Here is a 27,517-nt window from a genome sequence, read left to right as displayed (position 1 = left end):
ATCCATGATCGAGGCCATTAGGGACTGGCCCCAGCAGAAGAATGCATCAGAGGTTCGAAGCTTCTTAGGATTGGCAGGGATATGGGAGCGTCTTAGAACTGAATACAATAGAGATTCCTCTTTAGAATGAGATTATAAACGTATACATTAAACTTGTGATAGGAGACCTAGCAAACCGCACATCACAATCCTACCCACTGAAACAAATTAGAGAAGGTCAGAAAGTGGATGAAGCCCTAATGAAGAAGGAGGCTTTGGTACAAGAGAATGGTAGCAGTGACTTCACGACGTCCAACGGTGGTTTGCTGCGATACAAGGATAGGATTTGTGTGCCTAATAATGATGAGATTAAATAAAGTATTATGAATGAGGCCCATACAACACCATATTCCTTACACCCAAGGTCGACGAATATGTACCAAGACCTTAAGGTGCTGTATTGGTGGCCTGCTATGAAGAGGGATATTGCTGAGTTTGTTGCCAAATGTTTGACATGCCAGCAAGTCAAAGCCGAACACTAGTGGCTAGCAGGGTTACTTCAACCGCTTTATGTTCCATAATGGAAATAGGAGGATATAGAAATATATTTTGTGGTAGGGTTACCCAGGACCACAAAGCAGCACGATTCTGTTTGGGTAATATTGGATAGACTCACTTAGTCCGCCCATTTTCTACCAGTTAAGACTACCTACTCGCCAGACCAATATGCAAAATTATATGTGAGTGAGATAGTGAGACTTCATGGGGTTCCAAAGTCGATAATTTTTGATCGAGGGCTAGTGTTTACATCAAACTTTTGGAAGGGACAACAAAGAGCTAAGGGAACAAGGTTAAAGTTTAGCATTGCGTTTCATCCTCAGACCGATGGGCAGCCTGAGAGAACTATGTAGATTCAAGAAGACATGTTGAGATGCTGTACTTTGGATATTTCAGAGTCTTGGAACCAATACCTACCCCTAATGGAGTTCTTCTATAATAACAGTTACCAATCCACTATTGGGATGGCTCCCTATGAGATGCTTTATGGGCGCAAGTGTAGATCTCCTTTACACTAGGATGAAGTTGGGGAGAAACATAATTTAGGGCCTAAGGCAGTTTGGGAAGCAAGTGAGGCGATCGAGAAAATTCTCCGAAGGATGTTTACCACACTGAGTAGGCAAAAGAGTTATGGGACCATAAGAGAAGGGACATCGAGTTTTCAGTAGGCAAGTTTGTGTTCTTAAGAGTTTCGCCGATGAAGGGAGTTATGCGTTTTGTAAAGAAAGGGAAGTTAAGCCATGGATATATAGGTCCATTTGAGATTTTGGACAGAGTAGGGTAAGCTGCGTACTATTTAGTGCTGCCCCCAGCACTAGCCAAAATGCATAACATCTTTCACATCTCGATGTTACGTAAGTACGTGTCAGACCCCTCTCATGTTTTGAGTTATGAGCCGTTAGAGCTGAAGCAAAACCTGAGTTATGATGAATAACGAGAGAGTGTTATTGAAAAGGGAATCAAGGAGCTGTGATCCAAAATGATTCCATTAGTTAAGGTCCCGTGGAAGAATAATACAGAACGATAAGCAACATGGGAGCTGGAGGAAGACATGAGAGAAAGATACCTTGAGTTATTTGGTAAGAAAAATTTCGAGATGAAATTCCTTTTAAGGAGGGTATATTGTAGCGCACCAATTTTTTTTTATATATTTAATTTTGTGTTTTGCTTTATGTAATTGTTAAGTGTTGTGAATTTTTATTTTTTAATTGTTAAAATTGTTTTGTAGAATTTTGTCAATTTAATTGTTAATTGTTTCTATATTTATTTATTGAATTTGTGAATAATTGAGTTTTGGTTGAATGCACCAAGGTGCATGGTAGGTAGTGATGCACCCTAGTGATTGAGTGAGTGCATGTGCATGGCTGCATGGTGCCCTTGTATAGAATTTTCTACACATTTTATTGTTTCCTTTTATTAGATTTATTTTTATTTAATAAAAAAAAAAAAGGGAAAGGAAGAAAGGTGGACTACATAGGTGGGAAAGGGAAGATTTTATTCCCATTTATTTTGTTCAATCAAATAAAATTAAAATAAAAGAAAATAAGCAAAAGAGGAAACTTACCCCTTTTCTTCATTAGGCTATTTTTGGCTAGGTTAGAATAAAAAGGGCAGAGAGAAAAATAGAGAGCATTATGCTCGTTGGTGGTTGCCAAATTTTAGAGAGAAAGAGGGAGAGTGGACGTGAGTTAGAGAGAGAAGGAGAACACAAAAGAAAGAAAAGGGGAGAAAATTCAAGCCTAGGTGACTTCTTTGATTTTTTATAGTTTAATCCTCTCGTCTACATTCCCTTCATCTTAATCTAGTTTTCATGTTAATGATTATGTTATTTTTTTTATGGATTTCGAAAACCCTAGGAAAGCCAAGAGGGTGATCATATTTTCTTGAGTCTTGATCTCTACCAAGGAGGTAATGGAACCTCTAACTCTATTCTTTATTTTATTGTTGTTATAAATTCTTTGAATATGACTATAGCGTATTGTTTATGTTTTTTGATGATTTGATCTCTTGTTTATTGCTTGTGGAATATCAGTAGTTGTTTTGGGCATGAATATTTGCTAGGGTCTGCCTTAGATTTTAAGATCTATGAAACATATTCTCAATGTAGTTTTGATGTTATAGTTTTCATAGATGCATCACGTATAAGAAAAAATACTTTTAATAACACCAAAAATGTGTTATCATTACATACCATAACACTTTTTGATGTGTTAATACTTTACATAACACTTTATCATTGTTATACAGATGTGTTATTATACTATCAACGATAACACACTTTCTGTGTTATTTTAATAAATAGATAAGTGTTTAATTATATTATTTATAGTCGATTATATAACACATTTTAATACTTATAAATTTTTGTTATACTACACTTTAGTATAACACATTATTTGTGTTATATAATGAAGTTTGCATAAGAGAATTCTTTACATAAAAAGTGTTATTGTAATAGATATTATAACACAATTTTCATATTATTTTAATATTTAGATAAGTTTAAATTCTCATTATATATTCATTTATATAACACTAATTTATTCTATTATATCTTAGTTTTTTTTATATAATTAAAATTATCTTTTTAATATACACTAGCATCATCAAATGAACTTGATTTTCAAATAACAAAAAGTAAAAACATTCAACATTGTATTAACAATCCACAAATTAGTTTAAAACATTCAACACTGTCATCAACAACAAAATATTCTTTAAGTATTCAAGTAGTCTTAAATATTCAATATATTGAAAAGTTGCTACTTTCAGCACAAAATATTCTACAGCTGCCCAACACAAAGCCTTCAAAATTAAGTTTCCTTTTCTCCTCCAATTGATGGAGAAATAAAAGGTAAGGTATATGCTTAAAAAATTAACTCAACAAATGTAACTAGTCCAAGACAGAGAAAGAAGAGCTAAACTGAGTGTAATGGGATGAGACAAAAACACACTAAAACAAAAACTAATGAGAAAAAACACTTGCCCAAAAAGGAGCAACTCAAACCATATTTTAAACAACTCAAATATTAAGAAACAAAATCTGGGAATAAGAAACTCTTATGCTGGCACCACATTACTTCAAAAACATAAAGCATGCATAAAGTACAACATAGTATTACTGTCTCATGAGCAGTCTCCTGAAAGAAACTATCAAAATAACTTATAGGGGCAAAGGATATAGAGAAACTGTTGACAACATAGTATTACTGTCTCTAATTCTCTACTCATACAGTAATAAGAAAGGAAAAAGAAAACCATTTGGATAGCTAAATTATTTCATCACTAATGTTACATAAGATTATATTTAAAACAATTGATATTTTTTCTAAGGGGAAAAAAGAAATGAGGCATTTCTAACCTGAGGAATATATTTGATGACTGTCATAAAGACTTGGATTGAGTTGAGAAAGGAAAGAATCAGTTCCAAGTCAGAAAGTGAATCAATAATATATTTCATAGCAAATGGAATTTAGAAACCTAAAGCTAATTATGATAAAGCGATTAAGCCAATAAACCGAAGCAAACAAATGCTTTTATCATCTAGCTTTCCAATGTTTTTTAATCGAACAGAATTGTTTGAAACTCAAAATTCAGAACAAAAGAAAAGGAAAGGTAACTAAAGAATGAATCTTACTTAAAAATGTTAATCAACCAAAGCTAGGAATGGTTTGGCAAAGCAATGAAAAAGCAAACTCTAGCAGCTAACCAAACAATAGAGACAATTGCTAGGGTAATCTTAGAGACAATCTGACCTCTATGCTGTATAAATACAAAGCCATCATTACCAACAAAATGAAAAATTCAAAAATAGCAATGCATAACAACATAATTACCACACCAAAACAATAACACTCCTCAATCAAGAAGAAGAAACCCAATAATAAAACACTACAGATGCACCTGGAACTCTGCAGTAGGATCTTCAACCAATGACGGAAGTTGAGAAAGGCATATCTCCGCAACCATGTCCCATGCATCCCTGCAGTGTGCAATAGTTACAGAGTGACTTTTGGACTAATAAAATATTAAGTATTAACTTCTTTAGTGTTTCCTTTAGTACTACCACATGTGATGTTGATGGGTAGGTGACAAGAATGGATGAGAGATCGGGGAACAATTGGCAGAACACATAATTCGCTCATAAAGTAAAAAAATTCAAAAAAGACTAGCGACTAACAAATCTTGCATGAACAACCTCTGGAAAAGCTCTGCAGTAGAATACAAAGCTATGAGAAACATATAGCACCAAAATAATCTTAAGGGTACTTCAATTCAAAGAAGTTAGACCATAGAGCATCAAACCAAAGGAAAGAAACTGATCACAAATTTGAAAGAAATAAAAACTAATAATGAGATCAGCATAAATCCAAACGTTTGAAGAAAGCCTAAAGGATTGACATGGTCGTGTTAAGCATGAAAATATATACATTTGTACAAGTACATAAAATATAATACAGTCTCATAGCATGCTAATCATGCACAGAACACTACTGTATCACTAATCATGCTAATCAGAAAGTATTTCCATTTCTAACTTCCTACAGCTTTAAACAAACAGCATAACTAAAAGACTTTCAGTTGACAAACTAAAAATAACTAGGAAGCAGCTAATATGGAATAAACACCACAAGGCAAAACCAGAAAACTACATGATCTCAAATAAAGATGCATAAACGCGATAGGCAATCCGAACAGAAGAACAAGGAAAGAAGCTCACCATCTCAAAGCCATCTTAATAGGTGTTGTGAGACAAGATGTAAACACATCTGCAGGAAATTCAGCACTTTGTGGAAGAGTCTCATGTGCTTCACAAGCTCCAAGTAGAATGCAATCCTTTGTGGATCCAGAGGAGCTAGAAGCAACCCAATCATGAAGCTGCCAAACCATCAAATCAAGTAACTATATATACAAATATATTTATATATAAATATCTGAATTACAGATAATGAATTCATGTCACGTAGCACATAAAAGAGTTTAGTGAGTCAAACTCTAAATTTTTGTAGAAATGCGAGTGAAGTATACAGAGCACAGTAGAAATCATTTATCATGTCTATTTCTAGTGAGATCGAATAACTATATAAAATAATACTATAAAAATCCCCACACTGCCAAACTATCCTTTACAACTTAATATTAAGATCCTGACACTATGAGAACAGAGATTAAGAGTCCGACACCATAGGAATAAGTCAATGCAGCAGCAATGTCTCAAAATGGGCCATTTCACATCTCTTAAATGTCTAATAATTTGTATTCTGGGTAGCTCAAACAAGCTATTATTTATTACATGTTTTTAGTTGTTAAACCATGCCTTGTGTCAAACTCTCTTAAAAAGAGGTTTGTAACTTTCCATTTTGTTTGGTGAGGGAAAACATTTTCATAATTGATTATAGTGGAAACCAGCTGTGTCATTTTCATTTCTACATGTTTGATTTTTCATATCTGTTTTAGTAACCATATTTATTGTGTTCTGAGTTTTGTGCTTAATCAGAAAGTGTGTGATCTTGAAGTGGTGTGTATGTATGCAGCACAACAAGAATGAAAGGTTCTCTACTGTTTCAGGTCTGAAACCCATGTAATCACAATATGTAATCACATAGATAAACCATTATATATATATATTGAAAATATGCACTGGAAAATATTCCCTTCCAACGAATGCAAGAGTATATCAAATAATAACTTTTTAACTACTCAATACAAAGTTAAAAGCGTATGCGTGATAAAGAAGTCTTAAAATACACACCAAAAGGAGATAAAGTCATGACTCTCACCCCAAAATATCACCGAAAACCCAGCTTAATTTATTATTTTGAAAATAAAAAACAACTACCAACAAATCAAAGAAACAAAATGACTGAATACTTTATTATTCCTAACCCACACAACAACCCAAAACTTCATCTTTTCACACAATGAATCTAGAGACACTTTTTCCTTTAACAGGAACATTGGAGGAAGAGGCTAAAGAGATATGGAACAAACTAGCCTTTTAGTCTTAAGTTTCTCATTCTAGTAACTTTTAATTATAGTATTCTTTGTTATAGTACCAATATCAGTACTTTATGAGAAATGGATTTGATAAGATACTGAGTTTGTGTTTCATTTTTCAGTGATTTTCTTCCATTAATGGTTTGACACTATTTTGGTTACATCATTAGTTATGTTTTGTGTGTTTTTATTTCAATAAGAATTCCTTCTACTTGGGTGTTATTTGAGTACTGGTTCAGTGGTTTCCTTTTTAGTTTATTTTAATCTTTTTGTTATGATATTTTTATCTTGGTACCAAGAGAGTAATAATCTATCCAGCATAATATTCAAGCTATAATCATAGTGAATTCTATTAAGGAAATAAAAGAAATAGTATCAAGGAACAGAATGAAACATCTCTGAATAATAATAAAAAAAAGATAAGTAAAAACTGCAAGCAATATTCATTTAGTTACTATATTAGGATTAATATGTACTCTCAGAAAATTATGTTTGTCTATAAGATGGATGCATGTATTTATGTGTTTATTCAACTAAGCCTCAATCAACGAAACTTAAACGAGTACTGTACCTGGAAAAACCCATATAGGCCAGGAATGGACATAACATCTGCACCAAGTACTTTTAATCCAAAGTCAACATGTGGCTGCAAAAAACATTAGAGACAATAATGAAAGAAGGAAATAAAGATTTTTTTAAGACAAGACCTAAAAGAGTGCCACATAATATAAATAAATAAACAAATAAATAAGAGTGTCATCAAATTGTAGAACTCAAAACTGATACTGTATATCCAACCTCTCCTCGAATGACTAGTTGCAGTGAGAAATAACTAGACTCATAATAGAAAGAGGCCATATATGAATCACAATACTGATATTAAAATTTACCAAGAAGATTTTTATACTTCAGGAATTCAACAACTGAGCCCCAAAATTTAGTCTAATGTATCATCAGAGATAGCACAATTCTTAAGACTCTACAAAGTAAAAAAATATGCCACATTCAAAAACTCAAATAATTTAGTCTAATGTATCATCGGGTCTAAAATGTCATCCTTGTTAAATCAAAAACAAAATTCAGAGCTTTTACCCACATTCATCCTAAAGCAAAAATTAATTATAATAATAAAGTAATTAGCATCTACATAGTCAGAATCCACAAAACATGGTAAAGCATGTAATTGGATTATTCGGTTATGATCTGACTATGCACATGTGTTGACCACTTGAAACAACAAAACTCAAATAATTATTATCAAGATATTATAAAACTCCAGTTTTTTTACAAATTTAAGTCTAGTTATTATCACATTGCAATATGATTCAACCCCACTAAAAGTCAAAAGCTACCTGCTAAATTTATTTTCTAATGGAAAAAATAATACAATTTTGAGGTATTGATATCCTAAGACACAAGGTAAAACCTAAAACATAAACGATTCTCATGGAATAACAGTTAGCAAACTGCATGATTGAGATTCTAAAAGCAGCCTATACCAAAAAAGAAATGATTATCGTAAATAAATTCAGCAGAAAGAGCTTCAATAAGAAAAACAGGGATGACCAAGTCCAGAAATAACTAAATAAAATCCCAATCTAATCAAATAAAATACAAGATTTAAGATTACATACCATTATATATTTATATATATTTCAATTTGCCCCAAATTATGTATTGGACAATCATGAGTCATGACATAGATTTTCTCTCTCTACCTCGAGTGCGCCCCATATGAACCTAATAACAGGGTGGAAAAAATATATAAAAGGTCACAAACCACGTTCAACTCATTAATCTCTTTACGGAAGAAAAAAGTATTTATAAGAGAAAAATCAAATTAAACCATCAAACATATAAACTTAAAAGACATTAAACATTAAACTTAGAAAGCCCTCAAGTCATACAAAAATAAACATCAAAGTGTCATATTTAATTAAAATAAATACACAAATAACATATAACATACAACATATAGAATTACTTCTCGCAAGCTTCTTTTTTTTTGTATATTTCTCACCTTGAAATATTTCGACACTCCTGTAGTAACAAGAATTAGTATAACACATATTCAATTTTCAATTTCCACTATTTCAAATGCTAATTAAATAGAAAATTACAAAGGAACAATACTACATAAATATCTAGTTTTGACATTAGACTCTCACAAAAATAACTTAGCAATCCCAAAAAAGGGTCAGTCTCTAAATGAGATACATGTAAACAAACTAGTCAAATACTAGTAAATATGACTAGTTTCATGAGTTAGGACTATGATAATAAAGAATGTCTAGTCACTATCAAACTCTCTCACATTAAAATGCTTAAAAGATGATTCCAACATTGACAAAAGTTAGATCTATACATAATTATTTGCTTAAATGCATATGTAGTTCAATTAATTAAATTAATCAGTGGAATTAGACCTTTAATTAAAAACATTTCAAATCCAAATTCTATCAAAATCATAATGGGAAAACTTATGTATACTCTAGACACACCTGTAATTGGTTCATGAATTTATTATGCATAAGTTGTATAATATTCACCTTGTAAAAATCTAGAAGAACAACTTGAATATCAATAAATACTATGACAACTAATCAATATAAAACAATTAACTAAAACATAACATCAGCAAACCAATTATAAGTGTAATTTGTAGTGAATTTATAAATGAAATACTAAAATTACCATGCAACAAACTTTAGTCTAAATGGTAAGATATATATAAGTCAAATTAGCATTTAAACAAAAAAAATATAATAAGTACATATATAAATATATGTATTTATAGATGCAAGATTAGTAAATTCTTAACAGATGATTTAAAATTACTTCTTTCCCACTTCTAATGCTCCAAACATAAACACTACCATCACCATAACCTGTCAATTTTTATTTAGTAAGTCCATGAAAAGAGAAAGCAAATTCAGCTTTTTAATGGATTGGATTTGAGTTATATTTCTACAATACATATCTTGTTCTAACAAAATTGGGATTTATTGAAATTCTTCTGATAAAGAGCTTGCCATGAATTTAGTGAATACAATATTAATTATGAAGTATTAACTAAAAATCAATCATGAGAGAGAGTGCCAAAGGCATCAATTGTCTTAGTGCACATGTAAAAGACCCTGTCATAGAAAACATGCCAAAATAAATCAGTTGCCTTAGTGCCAACTCTAGATGTTGCAATTGTGCCAAGCTCTGTCATATAATCATTGAAAAATAATATTTATCTTCCAACATCTTAAAGATATGTCATTTTTCAATGATATTTAAACTATCTAGACTATAAGAAATCACCACTAATTTCACAATAAACAAACATGGTGCTAGCTAAGCTACTTACAAGAAGTCAAGCAACAAGATTCCAAGCCCAATTAGGAAGTAAAGCAACACAGTTTTAGAAAGACCACAGTACATTCCATGATGTTAGTAGCTAATGGAATTCCTCTAGACTATTGTAAGAGTTAACTTTAGAATTGAGTGCTCTATATGTCAAAATCTCTTAAAAGATTACACTATGTATATAAATAGATTCAACAAGGGGAAAGAAGGAATAATTTAGTAGCATTGGACTGGGCTTAAATTTATATATAGGATATGTAGAATGTGGTTCCACAAATTCTCAATCTCATGCTTCTTTGGCATCATCTGTAATATTCTTTAGAAGTAAAAAAAATGATAATCATAACTAATTAAGTTGTGATACTCTATATCTATGAAGTACCCTTTAAACAATTAATTGCTAGAAAACATAAAATCTATAGCAAAATAATTAATTATTTAAGAGGAAAAAAATAATAGAAAAAAGATACATAGAATATGTTACCATCAACATATATAGAGCCAAAATAGAGTTTCACGTGAATAAAGGAAAGATATAAGTAACAATAGCTACTAAACCTCATAATGAACTCAAATGTGTATATGTGATACTCAATGTGAGTGCTAAAGGAATGAACTCTTATTTTGTTATTTCAAGCTTTGGTTCCATAGGGAGATGCATCAATCAACATATTCTTCTATCCTGTTTCTTTTTTTTTTTTTTATCTAAAATATGTAATAATTTTCTTCCTTCAACTTATTTATAATTATTACAAATGGAATGCATAGCAGCATTAGTACTATAGCCTCACAAATTCTCAATTTTTATAAATGTTAAGATAGTTGACTACTCACTTTTACATAACTAAATATAGACATATATATATAGAATAGTATATATAAATTGGTTTTTAATTTTCATTCTCTTCTTGTCTTTCTATTGGGAAATTTTTTCAAACACCTTCAGTGCATGAGAAATAAAATACTGACTACCCAGCCAAAAAAGTCTCAGAATTACAAAGATCAATCATAAATGGATCTAGCAAAAAAAAAAACAGTAGTAAATTAACTACATTCATAGAAGCTTAGTTTCATAAAATTGAAATCAAACTCTATAATAAAAATAAGACAGACCCCAAAGAGACAAGAAAAGAATGAAAATTAAAATTGAAATCAAACTACATTCATAGAAGCCTAGTTTCATAATATTGAAATCAAACTCTATCAAAGATTGGTATGGCAAGAGATCCGATCACATATGAAAGATCCCAAATAATAGTAAAAATTAGGCATTTCAGTAAATAAAAAAAGTTATAGCATTCATCTCATGATATAAAACCAAATGTATATCATAAAGCATAATTTAGTAACCAAACAAGAGAACAACACAAATGCAATATATGTATATATATAACTGGAAACTAATATATAAATATTTATAAGTTCTTACCAATATGGAGCAAATAAATTCCGGACATTAGCAGAGAAATTTAGAGTTTTTTCCCAAATCCTTCACTTCATACTATCAAACCAATATCATACAAAAAACACTAAAAAGAATATATAAAAATTAAAATGCAAAAAAAATAAAAAAGAATCTCACATACGATCAAATAAGAAAAAAAATACAAAAGAAATTTTGAATATCTCATAAAATTTAACCACATATTTGGAAACTCATAATAGAACATACCCATAGAACAGATCAAACCCAAATGAATTTATTTGATTAAAAAGGAAAAAAAAAATCACAGAAAACTTACCTCTACCCTTATACGAGAGAATGTAAAAAAGAATGAAAGATAATGAACCTAATATGAGAACAAACAATGAAGACTAGAGAAGATTGTTCTACTCATCTCAGCTTCCCAAAAGGACACGGGCTTTCTGAGACCCTTGCCAAAAGACCTAGATTGTAAGAGAATGTGAAGGAGGTGAGAGAAGAGCTATTAGATGGAGACTTATTTGGTCGAGAGAAAAAAATTTCATTTTTTCTTTTACTTTGGCGCTCAATATTTTTTCAGGCCCGCCTTTTACACTTTACCAACTTTTATATTAGTTATTATAATACTTTTCTAATAGTCTTATACTCACGTGTTGTAAAAAAATATATATGTTGTAAAGTGCTATACCAAAAAGCAAATTAAGTTGCCCTCAATTCATATAGCAATACAAGGATCCGTGTATGCACCTCAAGGTAGGAAACTCAAACTCTGCAGACGTCTTAGCTGTATCTTGATGAATGTCAGAACTGCGCAGATTCTGTGAATATGAAGAAAATGGTTGCGTTTGTGGAGGGGTAAAGACCGGTGCAGCTCTCTCAGATCTCTGCGGAAATACTGCTCCAGCACGCTGAAGAGCAATAGAAAAAAATAATAGTAAAATTATAATTTGAAAAAGTGAGACAATATATAGTTTAAGAAAAAAATTACTTGCGGTTGGAAGATTAAAATAGTGATATCTTTAATTGAAAATAGAAGAAAAATAAAAAAAGGAAAAATACATGTTCCAATCGTCAATCCAAAGTGAATTCCCTATATACATTTCAGCTAGCAAGAATAAATTAAAAACCCGAATACAAAAATAAAAAACACAAAAAAAAGTATAAATCATTCTAACTCTGGATATTGTGAGAAATAGCACATCTTTATGAAATCTTGTCAATTTCTCAAATATTAAATTCATTTAAGAATCATTTACTAACCAAATTGCATAATAACACAAATGCAATATATAGATGTATGTATGTATGACGGGAAACTAATATATATTTATATAAATATAAGTTCTTACCAAATGGAACGAGGAAATGTTTGGATAAAAATACTATGACTTGAGAAGAAAAACTCAGATTATCCCCAAATGCTTCTCATCGTGCTAACAAACAAAGATCACACAAAAAAATATACAATATTTAAATGCCAAAAAAAAAACATGGTACACCTAATAAGAAAAAAAAATACAAAATGAACTTAATCCATATATTTTGAAACTTTTAGAATAATCCCAGACAACTTTATTAATTAAAAAAATACCAAAGAAACTTACCTTTTCCCTATACACTATAAGAGATTATCAGAGATACATGTAATATCCATATATGGATTTAAATTTATTTAGTGATGAGTTTAGCAGTGGCCTCATAAGCAGGCCCAGACTTCCAGACTTTGGGTATGGCATTGGTAGATTGAACCCAATAAGTGTACCCTAAACTAGTTGTAGCTTGGAATCTCAAGGTGATCGGTCCGCTGCTTGTTGGTGGATTTGCCATGTCCAAAACTGCCCCATAGGCTCTGCGCATGGGTTTCCATTGTTTGGTATCCTCCTGCATATAAACAAACAGCATTGGCTCATCAATCAATTTATTGGTTAGTATATTAGTATTAAAGGTTAAAATCAATTTTCAACTTTTTAGAAGACTTATTTTATAAATTGAATAATTTTCCAATGGTATAGCATATTTCAAAGAGACTTTTTTGGACAGTTTTAAAAATGGTGTTGAGTATTATTAAGCTATATAAAAAAATGAAGGCGAATCAGTAGGATGACAATTTCAACCCTATCTCCAGTGTATATCTCTCTCTCAGTTGCAGCAACAAAAGATGTTTTCACCAAATCAATTGCTTCTGCTTCAGAAAGTGGAGTGACAGCATCCTGTCATTGCAAAGAATTTGTGGATCAGACAAAGGCAGAGTAAGGACCATATATGAATGGGTAATATAAACTTGAGGTCAAAGAATATACCTGAGCAGGCAATAGAAGAGGTCTGGGAGCCTTTAGACGCTTATCCAAAACAGGCATGATAAGTGTTGAACCAGAACCTTGAGAGCTATATCCAACCTTCTCGTAGGAACCAACAACAATGTATGTGAAGACACAACCCTTGCCTATTGAAATAAATACATCTAATTAGCATGCAGAAAGGTCATCAACACATGCAACACTAGAGTATTATCGATTACCTTCATTATCGAGACCACCTAAAACATTAAATGAGTAGTAAGGAAAGAAACGTTTGTAGTAGAGAGTGTTTGACAACAATTGGGCCATAGTAGGGCAGCTCATTTGTTTGTTATGTTGATGTTGATAAATCTGACGAAATATGATATAAGTTATAAATAGATGAAAATGAAAAGGAAGGCAGCTACCTAGAGGGTCAATCAAATACCTTACACCCACTCATGAAAGTATTTTAAAGTGTGCAGATATCTTAGTTTATTCAACTTGGTATTACTACTTGAAGCCTTATCAAATGTTTAGCATCCAATTGCTTCTGTAAAGCTCTCACATCAGCTTGAAAACCAGATGAAGCCATCACGGATTTATCAGCTCTGTGAGTTTAAGATAAATTACAAACATAGAGAAGAGCAATTAAACCACAACATCAAGAATCTAAGGAGCCAATCTAAAAGCTTTTTTCATCTGTGAAAGAGTCCGATGTAAAATTATCAAGCAACACAAAAAAAGGAAAAGATTCGTTTTATTAATGCTTATTGAAATAAGCAACAATTTTCTATAGGGCGATCAGCAAACACACACATAAATACATATATACATATATCTTGCTACCAAATAATCCAAATGAGGTTCCACTCAACAAAGTGTAAAACGGAACCCAGAACTACAACTTTATTTTTACATAAACCAAATATTAAATGTTTAGTATATTGAGTCTGCTGCCACAGTTCAAATACGAATTTGGCGACCACAAACGCACTACATCCCTTTTTCAAGGAAATAATTATAATCATTACCCAACAGTCCAATAAGTATAGTAAAGCATTCGTTCAGGCTAAAGCCTGTGTTTCCTACTCAAAAAACTCTCCTAGGTGAAATCTTAGCAAGTAAATATCTATTAAGAGTGGGAGAGAAGCGTATAGTTTACAAATTTTTGAGTAATCCCGAGTAAGAACATTATAACCAGTCGACATCCGAGTATCGGCAGTGATCACACAGTAATTGGCTCCTGCGATTGCCACACAGGATCTGCCATTGTTGTCGTAGGGGGACCAGTTAGCGTGTTGCTTATTCATTGTGAAGGTGAAGGGCTAAGTCGGAGCAAGAGAAGGGCCTTAGGTTATGGCTTAAAGAGGATTGAAATTGGAGTATTGTAGTGTGACCCTTTCCTTTATTTTCTTTTCTTTTTTTCAGATCTTGGCTTCGGTATTTCGCTGTCTTTAGCTTCAAGAAAATGAAAATGGTACCAATGGCTATGTTATACTGTGTTTTCCAATCCATAGGTGTTAAATTCTCACCTAAACACAAAAAAATTCCCATTAAAATCTCAAAAGACTGACAAAAGAAAGAAAACCCAGAAAGATGAGAAAACCAAAAAAATTTGGTGTGTTAAATTTTACCATGGAGAAGAGAAGCAACAGATCCTATGGATGAGAATTGGAAAATGGGGTAAAGACCACTGTCAATACAACAACAAAGGAGTGATAAAACATTTCTATGGTGGACATGGCCAATGGTTCCAATCTCAGTCAAAAACTCTTTCTCTTTTCTCTCATCCGAAGCTGTTTTCGTGAGCCTTTTCACAACTATTTCGTCTCCATTTCTCAAAAATCCTTTATATACCTCTACATAGCCTCCTTTTCCAACCAAATTATCTGATGCCCACATCACAAAACACCATTATAATCCAAAAGAACAGAATAAAAATGGCAAGAAGAAGAATAAGCTAACCGGAGCTGAAACCATCGGTGCCCTCACAGATTTCTTCAAAAGAGAAGCATTTCCAAATGGGTCTCTGAAAAGACTCGGTTCCTACAACTCCAATAGTCTTCTTCACCATTGGGGTTTGGAGCGTTCTTCTCTACTACTGCTTCTTCGATGCTGCCACGTTTGCTGAGCTCTACACTAATTAGAATCTAGATGTAAGAGAAAATGAACATGATAAAGATGAGAGAAGCTATCAGAGGAAGAGTGATTTGGGCGAGATAGAGGAGAACACGAGAAAGAAGTAGGACAAAAATAAAGATATATGAATTTAGTTTCCCTCTAAATAAATTAACTAACCCGCCAATTTTACACTGTAGCGCATTTTTTGTTCTATTTTTTTTACCTAACTTTTACAATACTTTTTCAATAGTCTTATAGCCATGTGTTGTGAAAAGGGGTTTTTCTTGTAGTGCATGCTAGGTTTGGATTTTGGTTTTTGCCTACTAATATATGTTGATGATTCTCTTTTATATTTTTTAGAAACATACAAGGGATTTGTTGTTGTTGGAACATGTAGGTTTCAGCCTATGCAAGTATAGGGTTCCTCTTTGTATTTTTTTTGTTATTTTAATTTTATGTTAGATCTATGTTCTAAGATCCTATGTAAATTTTGGATGATAATTAATTTGGACTCTTGTTATTGAATCCATGAAATTTGATGAATATGTCTATGAGAATAAGATGTATCAATGGGTTAATGTATGCATGAATGATGATAGAAAAATGCTAGGTTTCATGTGAAAGTAAATGAGAATTTTTGTATTTTTATGTTAATGTTCTAGCGAGTTTCAGCCTAGGGGAGATTATTAATGCATGTTGGTTAATTTGTTGATGTCACCTACACTCATTAGAAACATGTTAGGATAATTTGGATAATGAAAGGAGTTGTCATAAATGTTGTATAAATTTCACATTTGAGTTTTGAAAGCATGAGTTTGAAATGAATTTGATGATGAATATTGCATGCTGATTTTGTGTATAAATTGTATGAAACATGATGAAAATAATGATTTGCATGCATAAATGTTTTTGCAACTGCTATGATGATTTTATGAAATTAAAAGGATATTTTAATTTACATTAAAATGATATTTTTACTCAAATAAATACGTATAATTTTTTTATATTTTTAGAGAAAATATGAGTTTTAATTTGAAGATGGTGATTTTTTAGAGTTTATTTTGTTGCTGGAATTTTTGGTAAAAATTATGAAAAGTCTTTTAATGAAAGAAAGTTTGCGTGTTTGTTGAAATAATATAACACCCTAAACTATGTAAATATTAAAAATTGTATTTTAAATGTTACCTTGAATGTTCACATTTCAATGAGTATGATTTTCATTATTTTAATTAAGAAAAATGTTGCGATTAAATTCACTTTTGATTTTTTAAATAAATTAAATCGTGGCTAAAAGTTTAGTTTAATAAATTAAAAATAATTATTTGATTATCACATATGAATTTATACTACATAAAATTAAGTCTTAAATAATACAAGAAAAATATATTTTCTCGCATCTAAAATTATATTTTTCTAAAGGAAACATGATAGTTATAATCTTTAGATTGTTTCAAGCTTTTGTTATTTTCTATGCAATTTAAAAATAATAAATAGATTTATTATATTTTTAAATGGCTAAACAAAATATTTTTATGAAATAAAAATAATGTCTTTAGGGGCTTAATCAACATATGGATTTAAAGGAAATAATTAATGGTGAGAAATTATGACTTCTAAATCTTTATTTTGAAAAATGATAGATATAAGCGCGTTGAAATTATCGTTTTTAACGTCACTTTTTAAAAACTTTCCCACATATGCATGTCACATGCAAATGCACTTTTACGTGAAAAAATATGTCTAATATTCGACCCTATGATTTTTACTTGAAAACCATGCATGTATAATGGGTAGAAGTTGCATTATTCTTTTAGTGATTTTATGTGTAAAATATGCATGTTTGGAAAATAAATGTAGATTTCACCATGTGTGCATGGTGCACACATTGGGTATATGAGTTGGGCACAAGAAATTCTTATGTGAGGCTAAAGAATGCTATTTGATTATGGTTACAAGCTCGTTGTGAAGTTCAATTTTTGCTTTGCTCGGACCTGAGGTAATGAAGTTAGATTGAACTCTATTTATTAATGTTATGAACGGTAAGATGGGTTTGATGAGCTTAAATATTATGTATGATGATGTACAATGTGATATGAAGTATGAAATGATATTTTTGAGATGATAAGATGAGTTTGATGATTCATGTATTTCCTTTTGTGTTGATATGACTGGATTGCATGTGTTTTGTATGCTGTGTGAGAAAGTGATGGTTGTTAGTGTGTTGAACATGACATAACAAAGGGGTTACTAAGGATATAAAGATGTAACTCATAGGGCGGACACACCGAGATTATTCAAGGATCAGAATCTCTTGTTTACCTCAAGATGTGACATGGACAAGAGAGCAGGTCATGTGCACAAAGATGTGATGATGATGCTTATGATGATAATGTTTATGAGTATAATGTTTATGATGATGATGTTTGAGTATGTTCTTGATATATGATGCATGATAACGATGTATGATGATGATGTTAAGTATGATGTATGACGATGTATCTATATGACGTTGTAGGAGTCTTACGATAAGATTATGTTTTATTGTTTTTTCTTCTTTGTCTGTTATTTTTTCTTCCTTTTGGGCTTTTATCTCACCCACTTACTTTCCCTTCCAAGTAGCAAATAGGGTTTCTCTTTGGAACACGTGGTGATGTGTGTAGTTCCAACGTCAGGGTGTGTATGGCGTGGGGGTATCCTATGGGCGAGCAAATGATAAACTTAATGCCAATTTCTAAAGAAAGATGTTATGTTTTATTTTAATTTTTATTAACTTATCAGTGGGACTTGAACTTTATATATTTTTAAAATGTTGAATGATAACTTTTATTTTATTTTAAACTATTGGTCCCAACTTGCATGTTTTAGCAAGGCCCCAATGGGATTTTCATATATTAAGTGATTTTCTTCTAAAAGTTTATAAGAATATAAAAGTTTTACAAGGCATTAGTCTAGGGCGTTTTACAATTAATTATTTTAGCTCTTGCATCAAATACACAATGCCAACATCACTATTGAAGTGGCATTGTGTAAAAACATCAAAATAAAGTTGAAGTTGAATCTTAGTTGAAGAGAAATTTTAAGATAATTTGAAGTTAAAGTTGAGTTTGATTCAAACATTGGAGATGCCCTTCCAGTCATTATCCCAAATCTCCCTATTGGACTTTATTAAAGTGAAGCGCTCTTAATGAATTCATTTGACTAAAAAACAACATAATGGAGACTCACCTTGTTGACTAACGAATTCGCCAATGATACTAAGTCCAGTAAACTATATGAAATAAATATTTATATTAAGAATAATCAACGAATAATAATAGACACACCTATTTATATTGGTTCGGTCCCGATAGTCGGTAATGACCTACATCCACTTAATACTCTTATTAATGTAAATCCCCCAAAACCCGCGATCAGCAAACTAGAGTCCACCAGGTTTCACAAGTTAGGAAGAAGGATACAAGAACGTGTATAACAACACTCATCTTATGAACTCTCTCAAAATAATGAATTACAGCCTAGGAAATAATAAATCCTTGGGTCTCTATTTATAGACTGAAGGACATACAAAGATGGGCCATGGGCCTTGCATAACTTGTGTAACAAGAAATAGTAACATAATATACAAATAGTACACTTTACATTTGAAATAACAAATATTCTGCAAATATCTATACATTTAACTAACTTTAAGCTTTTAATGCGTTACATCAAGAAGCTCTGGTCCCATGTCTTTTGACCAACTTCTTTTCATGTTGCTCCACATAACTCCTGAATGTGTCTGATAGCATGTTTCCTTCCTCTGTCTAGTCGTGGGTCGACTAGTCTTCAATAAATGACTTGTCATGTGCCTTTCACGTGCCTTATGTTTATGCCACATCATCATGCTAATTTTTAGGGAAACATTTGCCCCCTAAGTTTATTATGAAGCGATCTGCATTAAACAAACTTACATGACTAGTACTCGATGATTTGTCACGTCCAACCGTACTTTTACTTCCGGAAAAAGGTAAATAATCATGATTTTACGGTTTACAAGAGAGGTTTTGATGACTTTGCATTTTCCAACATTCTGAAACCTCTTTTCACTCGTGACATTTCAGCTACCTTGATTAGTATAAATAGGCTTCTTTCCTTTCCTTCATACATTAACTTTCTCTCTCTTCAAGAACTTCAAATAAAAAAATCAAGCACTTTCCAATCATCTTGCGATAGTTTCCAAGACATTTTAGACAATTTTCAAGAGATTTCTTCAGCAATCCTTACTCCAAGTAAGCTTTCGAGCAACTACATCTGTTTTGTAGCAATTTTCTTTCATCTCTCTAGGAATGATCTCTTTTTGGTAACTTCCATATTAATGTTGTTGATATGTTCTTGCAGATAATCAGTTATAGGTATAGAATGTGTATAATTATGGGTTGAAATGAGTGCTTTAGGTAGTATTTAAGAGTGTAAAGATGTTCAGGAAGGATATATGAGAGTATAACTACTACTTTTAGGTCCAAAATCAAAGTAAAATTTGATTTTTAGGTTTTGGAAAAAATCTGGGTTTTTCCTACCTGTAACGAAGATGAGAAGTTTTCTGGAAGTTTTCTGGAAGTTTTTTTCATTTTGGCTTTTTAATCTATTACATTAACAGTTGGTAGGTTTCAATCTGTTTGTTTCTATATACTGCTGGTCGTATAAGGATTTAACTTTTATCCATGAGTAGCATTTATTTTCTCTTTAGATTTTCCTTATCTATTGGCCATAGATTCTCACATTTATTTCTTCTTCACATAAATTCATGCACGATCCCTGGGGAGGTGAGAGGCCAATAGACAAATACCTACTCACTTTGTTGTCATAAACACCGAGCAGCCTACTTTATTTTTTCAAATTGTCTGTTTGATAGGAATGACAACTTTATTTTATTGACCTGTAGCTTTAATTCATATTTCTTCGAAGAGGATAGTGTTTGTAGTAGTAGTAACTTTGATGACTTAGCGACCAGTAATAGTACTTCTGGTATAATACTTAGAATTTTTCCTTATTTATCTTCATGTATTTACATTTTAACTAATATGTTTGCCTTTTTTTAGTCATGCATGCCAACAACGCCTTTGACATCTACGCCTTAAGAGGCAAAACCGGTAGCTCAAGAAAATCGAGCAAGAGAGAAGCCAGAGGTTCCAGTGAGGCACCTCCGAGCAAGAAGTCTCGATCAGCGGAGACTCCTCTTCCTTCAAAGACCACTACTCATCCTCCCTCTTCTCAGCTTCAATTGTCCACTGAGCAGGTGGGAGGGCTGTCTCCAATTGAGATGCTAACCAACGCCTCCAACACCACAATAGATATGCTGCAAAAAGTGGCCAAGCATCGACTCACCAAAAAGGATTTTGCCTATTTTCCATCATTTAAACCCGACTAGGTTATTGGTCGTGCTTTCAACAAGATGCTCAACGTAAGTCTTTTTTTTTTAACTTTTTTGTTTTTCTGGTAAATACTATTATTTATTCTCACTAACAACTATAATTTTTATGATGCTCGCAGGCCATCCTAATCATGAATAACGGGTCCATGTTGCAGAGGACATCTCCAAATTTTCTGAGGGGCCAAAAGTAGCAGAGGACTAGATCAAGGCTCTTAACAAGGAGCTAAAAAAGACCAAGGGGTACTTGGACAAAGCCATAGCGTCAAAAGAAAAATATAAGACTGCGTCCAAGTCTAACCACGATGAGGTGGTCAAGATTCAAGATGACCTGGTCACGAGTCAGAAGGAGGCCAACGATCTAGAGGACAAGGTGAAACAGCTCTAAGAGACAAACACGAGCAACCTAGAGATGTTCCAAAGCACAACCTTCACTTGTTGCTACATGTTATGGAAGAACAATCAAGGTGCATACTTTGATTATCTTTTTGAGCAGATAAGGGACTCTGAGCTTGGTCAATGCGCTGCTCACTTGGAGGAAGAGAAGAATGCCCCTACATCTCATGAGATTTATTTGGCTACGAAGATCGATGGAGAGGAGGCTAGAGCAATTGTCAACCAGCAACCCCATCAAGACCCTCCTGCTCAGTAATTTTTTTTCTTTTCTTTTATTTTGTAAATATAACACCTGAACAACTTGATAGTGGTTTTGAGACAATTTTTGGCAAAGGAAGTTTTACTTTTACGCTAGTTTTTAATTACATCCAAGCAGCACTGCTTGTTGTGTAAATACATCTCTTTTTTTATATAATAATTTTTACTATAACATTTGCTCGCATGACCAAACTTAGCATTAATAGTTTATATTTTTTTGCAAAATCTAAAAATTTTGAAAAGTATTGCTGCATGCTTTCCCTTATTTTTCTCATGTGTTTACATATTTTAATATGTTTTGCTTGCTTTAGTATCTTATATTCCCCAAGTGATTAAGTAGCTTTAGGTGCTCGGTCATTGCCATAGACCAACACCTGTTCGAACATTACTGCTCGTGTACTTATAAATACCTATGAAATATAGCAAAAAAACACACCTAGTGAGCAAATACTTGTAAAAGATACAATAATTGGCAAGAATAACTAGTGCACCCAGTTCTTGTTATTTCTCGTAAAAATGGACAAAAATCTATGTCTGTACGAGTGATCAAACAGTCTTACACTTATAAGCTACCAACCAAACAATTGACCAGCCATTGTTCAAAAAATTGTAAAAATAAAACTAATAAATACAATCATTCTTTAAAAATAAATGTTAATTAATAATACTTGAATAGGTGTTCTCCATTCCAATTACGTGGAACGAGATCTCCGTTTAAGGGAGCGAGTTTATACATTCCTGATTGAAGAATTTCTTCAATTTGATATGGATCATCCAAGTTTGGCCCAAGGACTCCAGCAGCCTGGTCATAAGTATTGAGGAAAACTCTTCTAAGTACCATGTCTCCTAAATCAAACTTCCTCTCACTTACTTTAGAGTTAAAATATCGAGCGACCTTTTTTTGATGAGCTACTACTTGTACCTGAGCCTTTTCTTTTCATTCTTCTATTAAGTCTAATGACTCCATCAACAATTGGTGATTAGTATTCTGGTCGTATGTTAGCCTCCAATGTGAGGATGGATCTAACTCAACTAGTAGCATGGCTTTATACCCATATGCTTGAGAAAATGGTGTATGACCCGTTACCGTTCAGTGTGTTGTTTTGTAATACCAGAGGACTTTCGGTAATTCTTCTGGCCAGGCTCCCTTTTCTTGCTTGAGTCTTTTCTTTGGGGTGTCCTTTATCATTTTATCCACAACTTCAACTTGTCCATTTTCTTGCAGATGGGCTACAGAGAGAAGCTTTTGGTTATGCCATGTCATTCTCATAAATCATTAAATAGGTCGCTAACTCTATGTTTTTGACAACGAATTCTAGAATTTTCTTGCTCATGTTTGTTGTAAGCGGTTCTACTTCTACCCATTTAGTGAAGTAGTTGGCAGCTACTACTACGTATTTTACACCCCCTTTCCTGTTGGAAAAGATCCGATTAGGTCTATTCCCCAGACTACGAATGGGCAAGGGCTTTGCATCTGTTCCATCTTGTTTGAGGCTGCTCGAGGTATCTGGGAAAATTGTTGGTACTTGTCACATTTCTTCACAAATTCTGTATCTTCCTCATTCATTGTAGACCAAAAGTACCTTTATCGTAGAACCTTCTTTAATAAGCCTTGCCCCCAACATGGTCTCTGCAAAACCCTTCATTTACTTCTCGTAATAGTTCCTTAGCTTTTTCTTTGGGGATACATCGCATTAAGGGCATAAAATATCCTCGTTGATAAAAATTTCATCCACTAGAATAAATCGAGTAGATTGTCTTTGTAGTTTCTTCGATTCATTACTTTTTGCTGACAATATTCCCTAGTCGAGGTATTGAATGATGGGAGTCATCCAAGTATCGATCGAATGTATGACTAGGGTAGAGTCATCTACTTGTATGCTATGGGTTGATAAATGTTCGAATGGTACTATGTTTAGCGTGTTGACATCTTTGAAGCTTGCTAACTTGGCTAATGTGTTGGCATTGGAATTCTAGTCGCGAGGTACTTGTTGCAAAGTGTATTTATCAAATTGGGCTAACAAGTCTTCTACCTTGTTCAGATATGCGACCATCTTTAAACCCCTAGCCTTATATTCTACTTGGTTCTAATTGACGACCAGCTATGAATCACTACCTTTTGATAACTATTCTCTTCCCTAATCAAAACAACATTTGTAGCATTCAGTTATTGCTAGGTTGATGTACAAAACTTCTCCTTCAACTAGTTTGAATAGAACAGGGGTGTTGATGGTAAGAACTCGTCAATGATACAAGGTCAGAAAACTCAAATTAGATTGTGAAAGATAGCTAAGAATAGGATGGAAAGAACTTGAATCAACAGAAAATACAGAACTACAATGGAGTAAGGATCATATATTTCTTTAATGTCTCTCCATACAATCAGTTTTCCAACTCCTTAACCTGAGGGGTCGAAACCTGTTTATAGGTGGGCTCTTTTGGCCCCTGATATAAGTAGGTCCTAGGGACAAGGACGTATGCAAATATAAGGTCTGGGTAGTGGCTCAAGACATAGTAGTGTCTACCCGGACAATGCCAAAGTAGTGGTGCAGGACATCGTACTGTCGACTCTGGTATATGGTCGAGGGTGCTCAGGGAGTGCCTCCACCCGCCGTACAAGTTTGTACTGCCACTACTCGTCAGACATGGATGACAGGGCCACGCCTCTATCCTCTTCATGATCGCACATGTACCTTGTACCTAGTCATCCTCATCAATTCATGTTTGGCACCTAAGGATTATTTGACATACTCGTTTGGTGTTTTCAAGTGTTCATTGTACGCATGTTGAGGAGGCTCCAAACTTTACATGTCATGAGTAGCCAAGGTGCAGGGGTGCCCCACTGGTGGCACCTACTTCTAGAAGGGATAGGACCTCTTCAACGAGGCACAGGATGTTGGTGGCGAGACAAGGTGCACACGGGAGACACAGCGAGGCTGGCCTACTGTGGTCACATGAAGGTGAGGCTCGGGACATGGGTGATGCAGTGAGGCTGCACCCTCACATAGAGAGGGTGCCTCGCATGGCAAGGGTGGCCTGTTGTGATCGCATAGAGGCGAGGCGAGGGGACCCAGGAGACGCAGTGGGGCTACACCCACGCATAGCGAGGATGGCCAATTGCGGTCGCAAGGAGGCGAGGCACGAGACACGGGAGATGCAACAAGGCTGCACCCTCGCATAGCGAGGCTGGCATGTTGCGGTCACATGGAGGCGAGGCGTGATGTCTTGCGTAGACGCAGCGCGCGCGGGAGGCTAGTTGAGGAACCGTGCACAACGAAGGTGACACACATGTGGGAGGCCAGATGTGGACCCTCGCATAGCGAGGATGGCATTCGTGTGGGTAACCGGCCGTGGACCCTCGCATAGCGAGGGTGGCTCTCTTAGCCCAACTCCTCTGATGCCATGTGACACCCTTGCCCCTTCGTGCATGTGGAAAGTAGCCAACTGAGGCTCTCGCCCCTTTGTTACGCTTGCATGCGTCTCATAGTCTTTAAGGTGCCTCATAGCGTAGAGGTTCTCCTGAATGGAATTCACATGGGAAGAATCCCCACATTCACACTTTCCCTCGAGTCTATAAGTACACTTTTGAGTGTGTTTGTAGACTTTTTCCTTTTCTCTAGTTTGATATGGATGGCATGTTTTGGGAGACTCAACCTTGGTGTGCTATCCAATGTTGCCTGAAGAAACACAAAGTGGGTTTTGAAGTTGTGTTTCTTTATAGTGTCCAAAGAAACACAAAACCCATCTAACTTTGGGGGATCATCCAAGTGTGTCCCTAAGATTGAATAAGGGCCAACCATTTCCAAGCACGGATCCCAATGTTACCAGGGCTTCTGATCTCCACCCTTCATGTGAATTCGCATCCAATGGTGAGGAGGCCTTGACTTCCCCTATAAATACCCCAAGGCTTGAAATCACTTCCCTAGACCAAGACTTGCCTAGCCTAGTTGTATTCCCTCTAAGCCACTTTCAAGAGCTCAAAGGTTCTATCCTCCATAGAAACATTCTTAAGGTAATTTTCTCCCCATTTCATTTATTCATCCTCATTCGATCCCTTTCTTTTATTATTTATTTATTTTTCTCTCTTTTTTTTATTTATTTCTCCTTATATCGGGCTTGCACTGTAGTGACGCTAGGCTTCTAAGGTCATATCCTCGCTTATCACTTGTCCGACCTTACGTCCCCATAAGTCTATCCTTGCACATCTGTAGCTCCACACATACACCCCCAGGTATGCCCCATTCCTCTGACGATACATATGCTATCTTCATCTATTACATGGGGGTAGAATTACTCGCTGTACTGCACTCATTCTTTAGAGGTTGTCATTCTCTTTTTGTATGGCCTTTCAAGTACATATGCATAGGACTTATTCTTATACCCTTCATACTCATGTTGTAGATATAAGGTTATCCTTACGCACACATGCCCTCGAGTCTTAGCTGGCCCATGGCGTCTAGGCAATGTCCCGAAGGTTCATCTAACATTGAATTCATTGAGTTGTCATCCTCCGACTTTGAGGCCGACATTCACAGACCCTCTAATCATGGGGGTGTGCGAATGCTCTACCTCCAGAGACTATCCTAACTCAGGCAAAAAGCGCGCGACCTGGAGAAGGAGTTAAAATATAATACCAGGGATGAGGGTTTAGGTTTCTCCCCTGGCATGCGACGTATGTTTCCCAGCTACAATCAACCCTATAAGATTGCCTTTCTAAAATATCTTTCCTAGAAGAAAACTTGCCCCCTCAGCCATTTTCCTTTTGTGGTGACGTGTCTCCCAGTCATAGGGGTCTCTTCTTTGAAGACGATAAATGTGAATCAGTTGAACCTGAGTTTCTTTCTATGATCCCACGCACACTTCCTCCCCTACCCCCGGTCTTACGCCCTAGGGTCCCGCAAAGTGCTGGTAGATATAAGACATGTGGGGGGTCTTCTAGGATCCTTAGAAAGTCTATAGCTCACAAACTGCCTATCTTTGTCTAGGTACCTGAGATATCGAAGAGAACCTCTGACCCTTCTGAAGATGGGGGAAGGTCTAGCCTTAGTAGCGTTAAACTGGCCAACATGTTAAAGGCTCCTCACCTAGAATCAAGTCTCAAGTTCGTCATCCCGAAGTGCGATGAATGTGCATCTGACCCACCCGAAGGGTTCATGGCCTTGAGCGACTTCATCATCAAATCGGGCGGGGCTCTGCTGCTTCACCCTTCTTCATCAAAGTACTTAACTATTTTGAACTAGCGCCTCTACAACTATCCCCCAAGTCTTGGGTGATGCTTAGCAGCTTATACGTGCTATACCAACAAGTGCACTCTAGAGGACCTTCCATGAGCGAGGTTCACTACCTCTTCACTCTGAGGGCGAATTCATCTTCTCCCGGGTTCTACTAGCTTCAGAAAGCCACAACCCTTAAAGGGTATCCCCTCGTGCTGGGTTCCATTTCAAACAGAGGCTCATGGAAAACCGACTACTTCTTCACCTATAGCGGATCCACCCATCACAGTCGCATCAACACTCCAAGTAAGGCAATTCTCACCTTGAGCTCATACATGAGAGGTTTTTCTTTTACACTGCTTTTCTTTCATGGTTTATCTAACCAAAGTTATTTCTTTTCTCTTGATGGCAGGTCCTGTAGGGGTTGTTGGTTCTAACTTGAAATCGCCGACTTGTGATCGGGTGGTCAAGATCCTGGACTTGCCGGCCGAGTGCAAAGAGAGCAATCTTCGCTTATACAAGTTGCTGACCC

General features: G+C 34.4%; 2 protein-coding genes across 2 annotated transcripts; both read right to left on the bottom strand.

The window, feature by feature from the left end:
* Positions 1–3,267: 3,267 nt before the first annotated feature.
* Positions 3,268–14,027, bottom strand: LOC133831095 (proteasome subunit beta type-1-like). The gene is made up of 8 exons (XM_062261265.1): positions 13,830–14,027; positions 13,612–13,754; positions 13,426–13,521; positions 12,059–13,192; positions 8,169–8,274; positions 7,106–7,180; positions 5,258–5,415; positions 3,268–4,519 (listed from the first exon to the last, which is right to left on the bottom strand). Exons 1-4 carry the CDS (start codon positions 13,930–13,932, stop codon positions 12,980–12,982), a joined length of 555 nt encoding a protein of 184 aa, XP_062117249.1. The 5' UTR covers positions 13,933–14,027; the 3' UTR covers positions 3,268–4,519; positions 5,258–5,415; positions 7,106–7,180; positions 8,169–8,274; positions 12,059–12,979.
* A 378-nt stretch (positions 14,028–14,405) lies between these two features.
* On the bottom strand, positions 14,406–15,913 carry LOC133831094 (probable receptor-like serine/threonine-protein kinase At5g57670). Its single transcript, XM_062261264.1, has 3 exons — positions 15,556–15,913; positions 15,225–15,479; positions 14,406–15,122 (listed from the first exon to the last, which is right to left on the bottom strand). The coding sequence occupies exons 1-3, from the start codon at positions 15,662–15,664 to the stop codon at positions 14,893–14,895; spliced, it is 594 nt and encodes a 197-aa protein (XP_062117248.1). The 5' UTR covers positions 15,665–15,913; the 3' UTR covers positions 14,406–14,892.
* Between the last annotated feature and the right edge of the window lie 11,604 nt (positions 15,914–27,517).

Source organism: Humulus lupulus, chromosome 4, assembly GCF_963169125.1.
Source record: "Humulus lupulus chromosome 4, drHumLupu1.1, whole genome shotgun sequence".
Classification (NCBI taxonomy): domain Eukaryota; kingdom Viridiplantae; phylum Streptophyta; class Magnoliopsida; order Rosales; family Cannabaceae; genus Humulus; species Humulus lupulus.
Note: the sequence above shows the minus strand (reverse complement) of the source record. Positions and strands in the feature narration are given on the sequence as shown.

Bases quoted from the DNA above. Each gene is read 5' to 3' on its own strand.
- LOC133831094 (XM_062261264.1), bottom strand. From the start codon at position 15,664: ATGGTGAAGAAGACTATTGGAGTTGTAGGAACCGAGTCTTTTCAGAGA. The intron at 15,480-15,555 runs GTTAGCTTATTC...TGTGGGCATCAG, and splicing joins CACCGATGGTTTCAGCTCCG to ATAATTTGGTTGGAAAAGGA. The intron at 15,123-15,224 runs GTAAAATTTAAC...TTTTGTGTTTAG, and splicing joins TGTTGCTTCTCTTCTCCATG to GTGAGAATTTAACACCTATG.
- LOC133831095 (XM_062261265.1), bottom strand. From the start codon at position 13,932: ATGAGCTGCCCTACTATGGCCCAATTGTTGTCAAACACTCTCTACTAC. The intron at 13,755-13,829 runs GTAATCGATAAT...TTATTTCAATAG, and splicing joins AGGTGGTCTCGATAATGAAG to GCAAGGGTTGTGTCTTCACA. The intron at 13,522-13,611 runs GTATATTCTTTG...TTGCAATGACAG, and splicing joins CTCTTCTATTGCCTGCTCAG to GATGCTGTCACTCCACTTTC.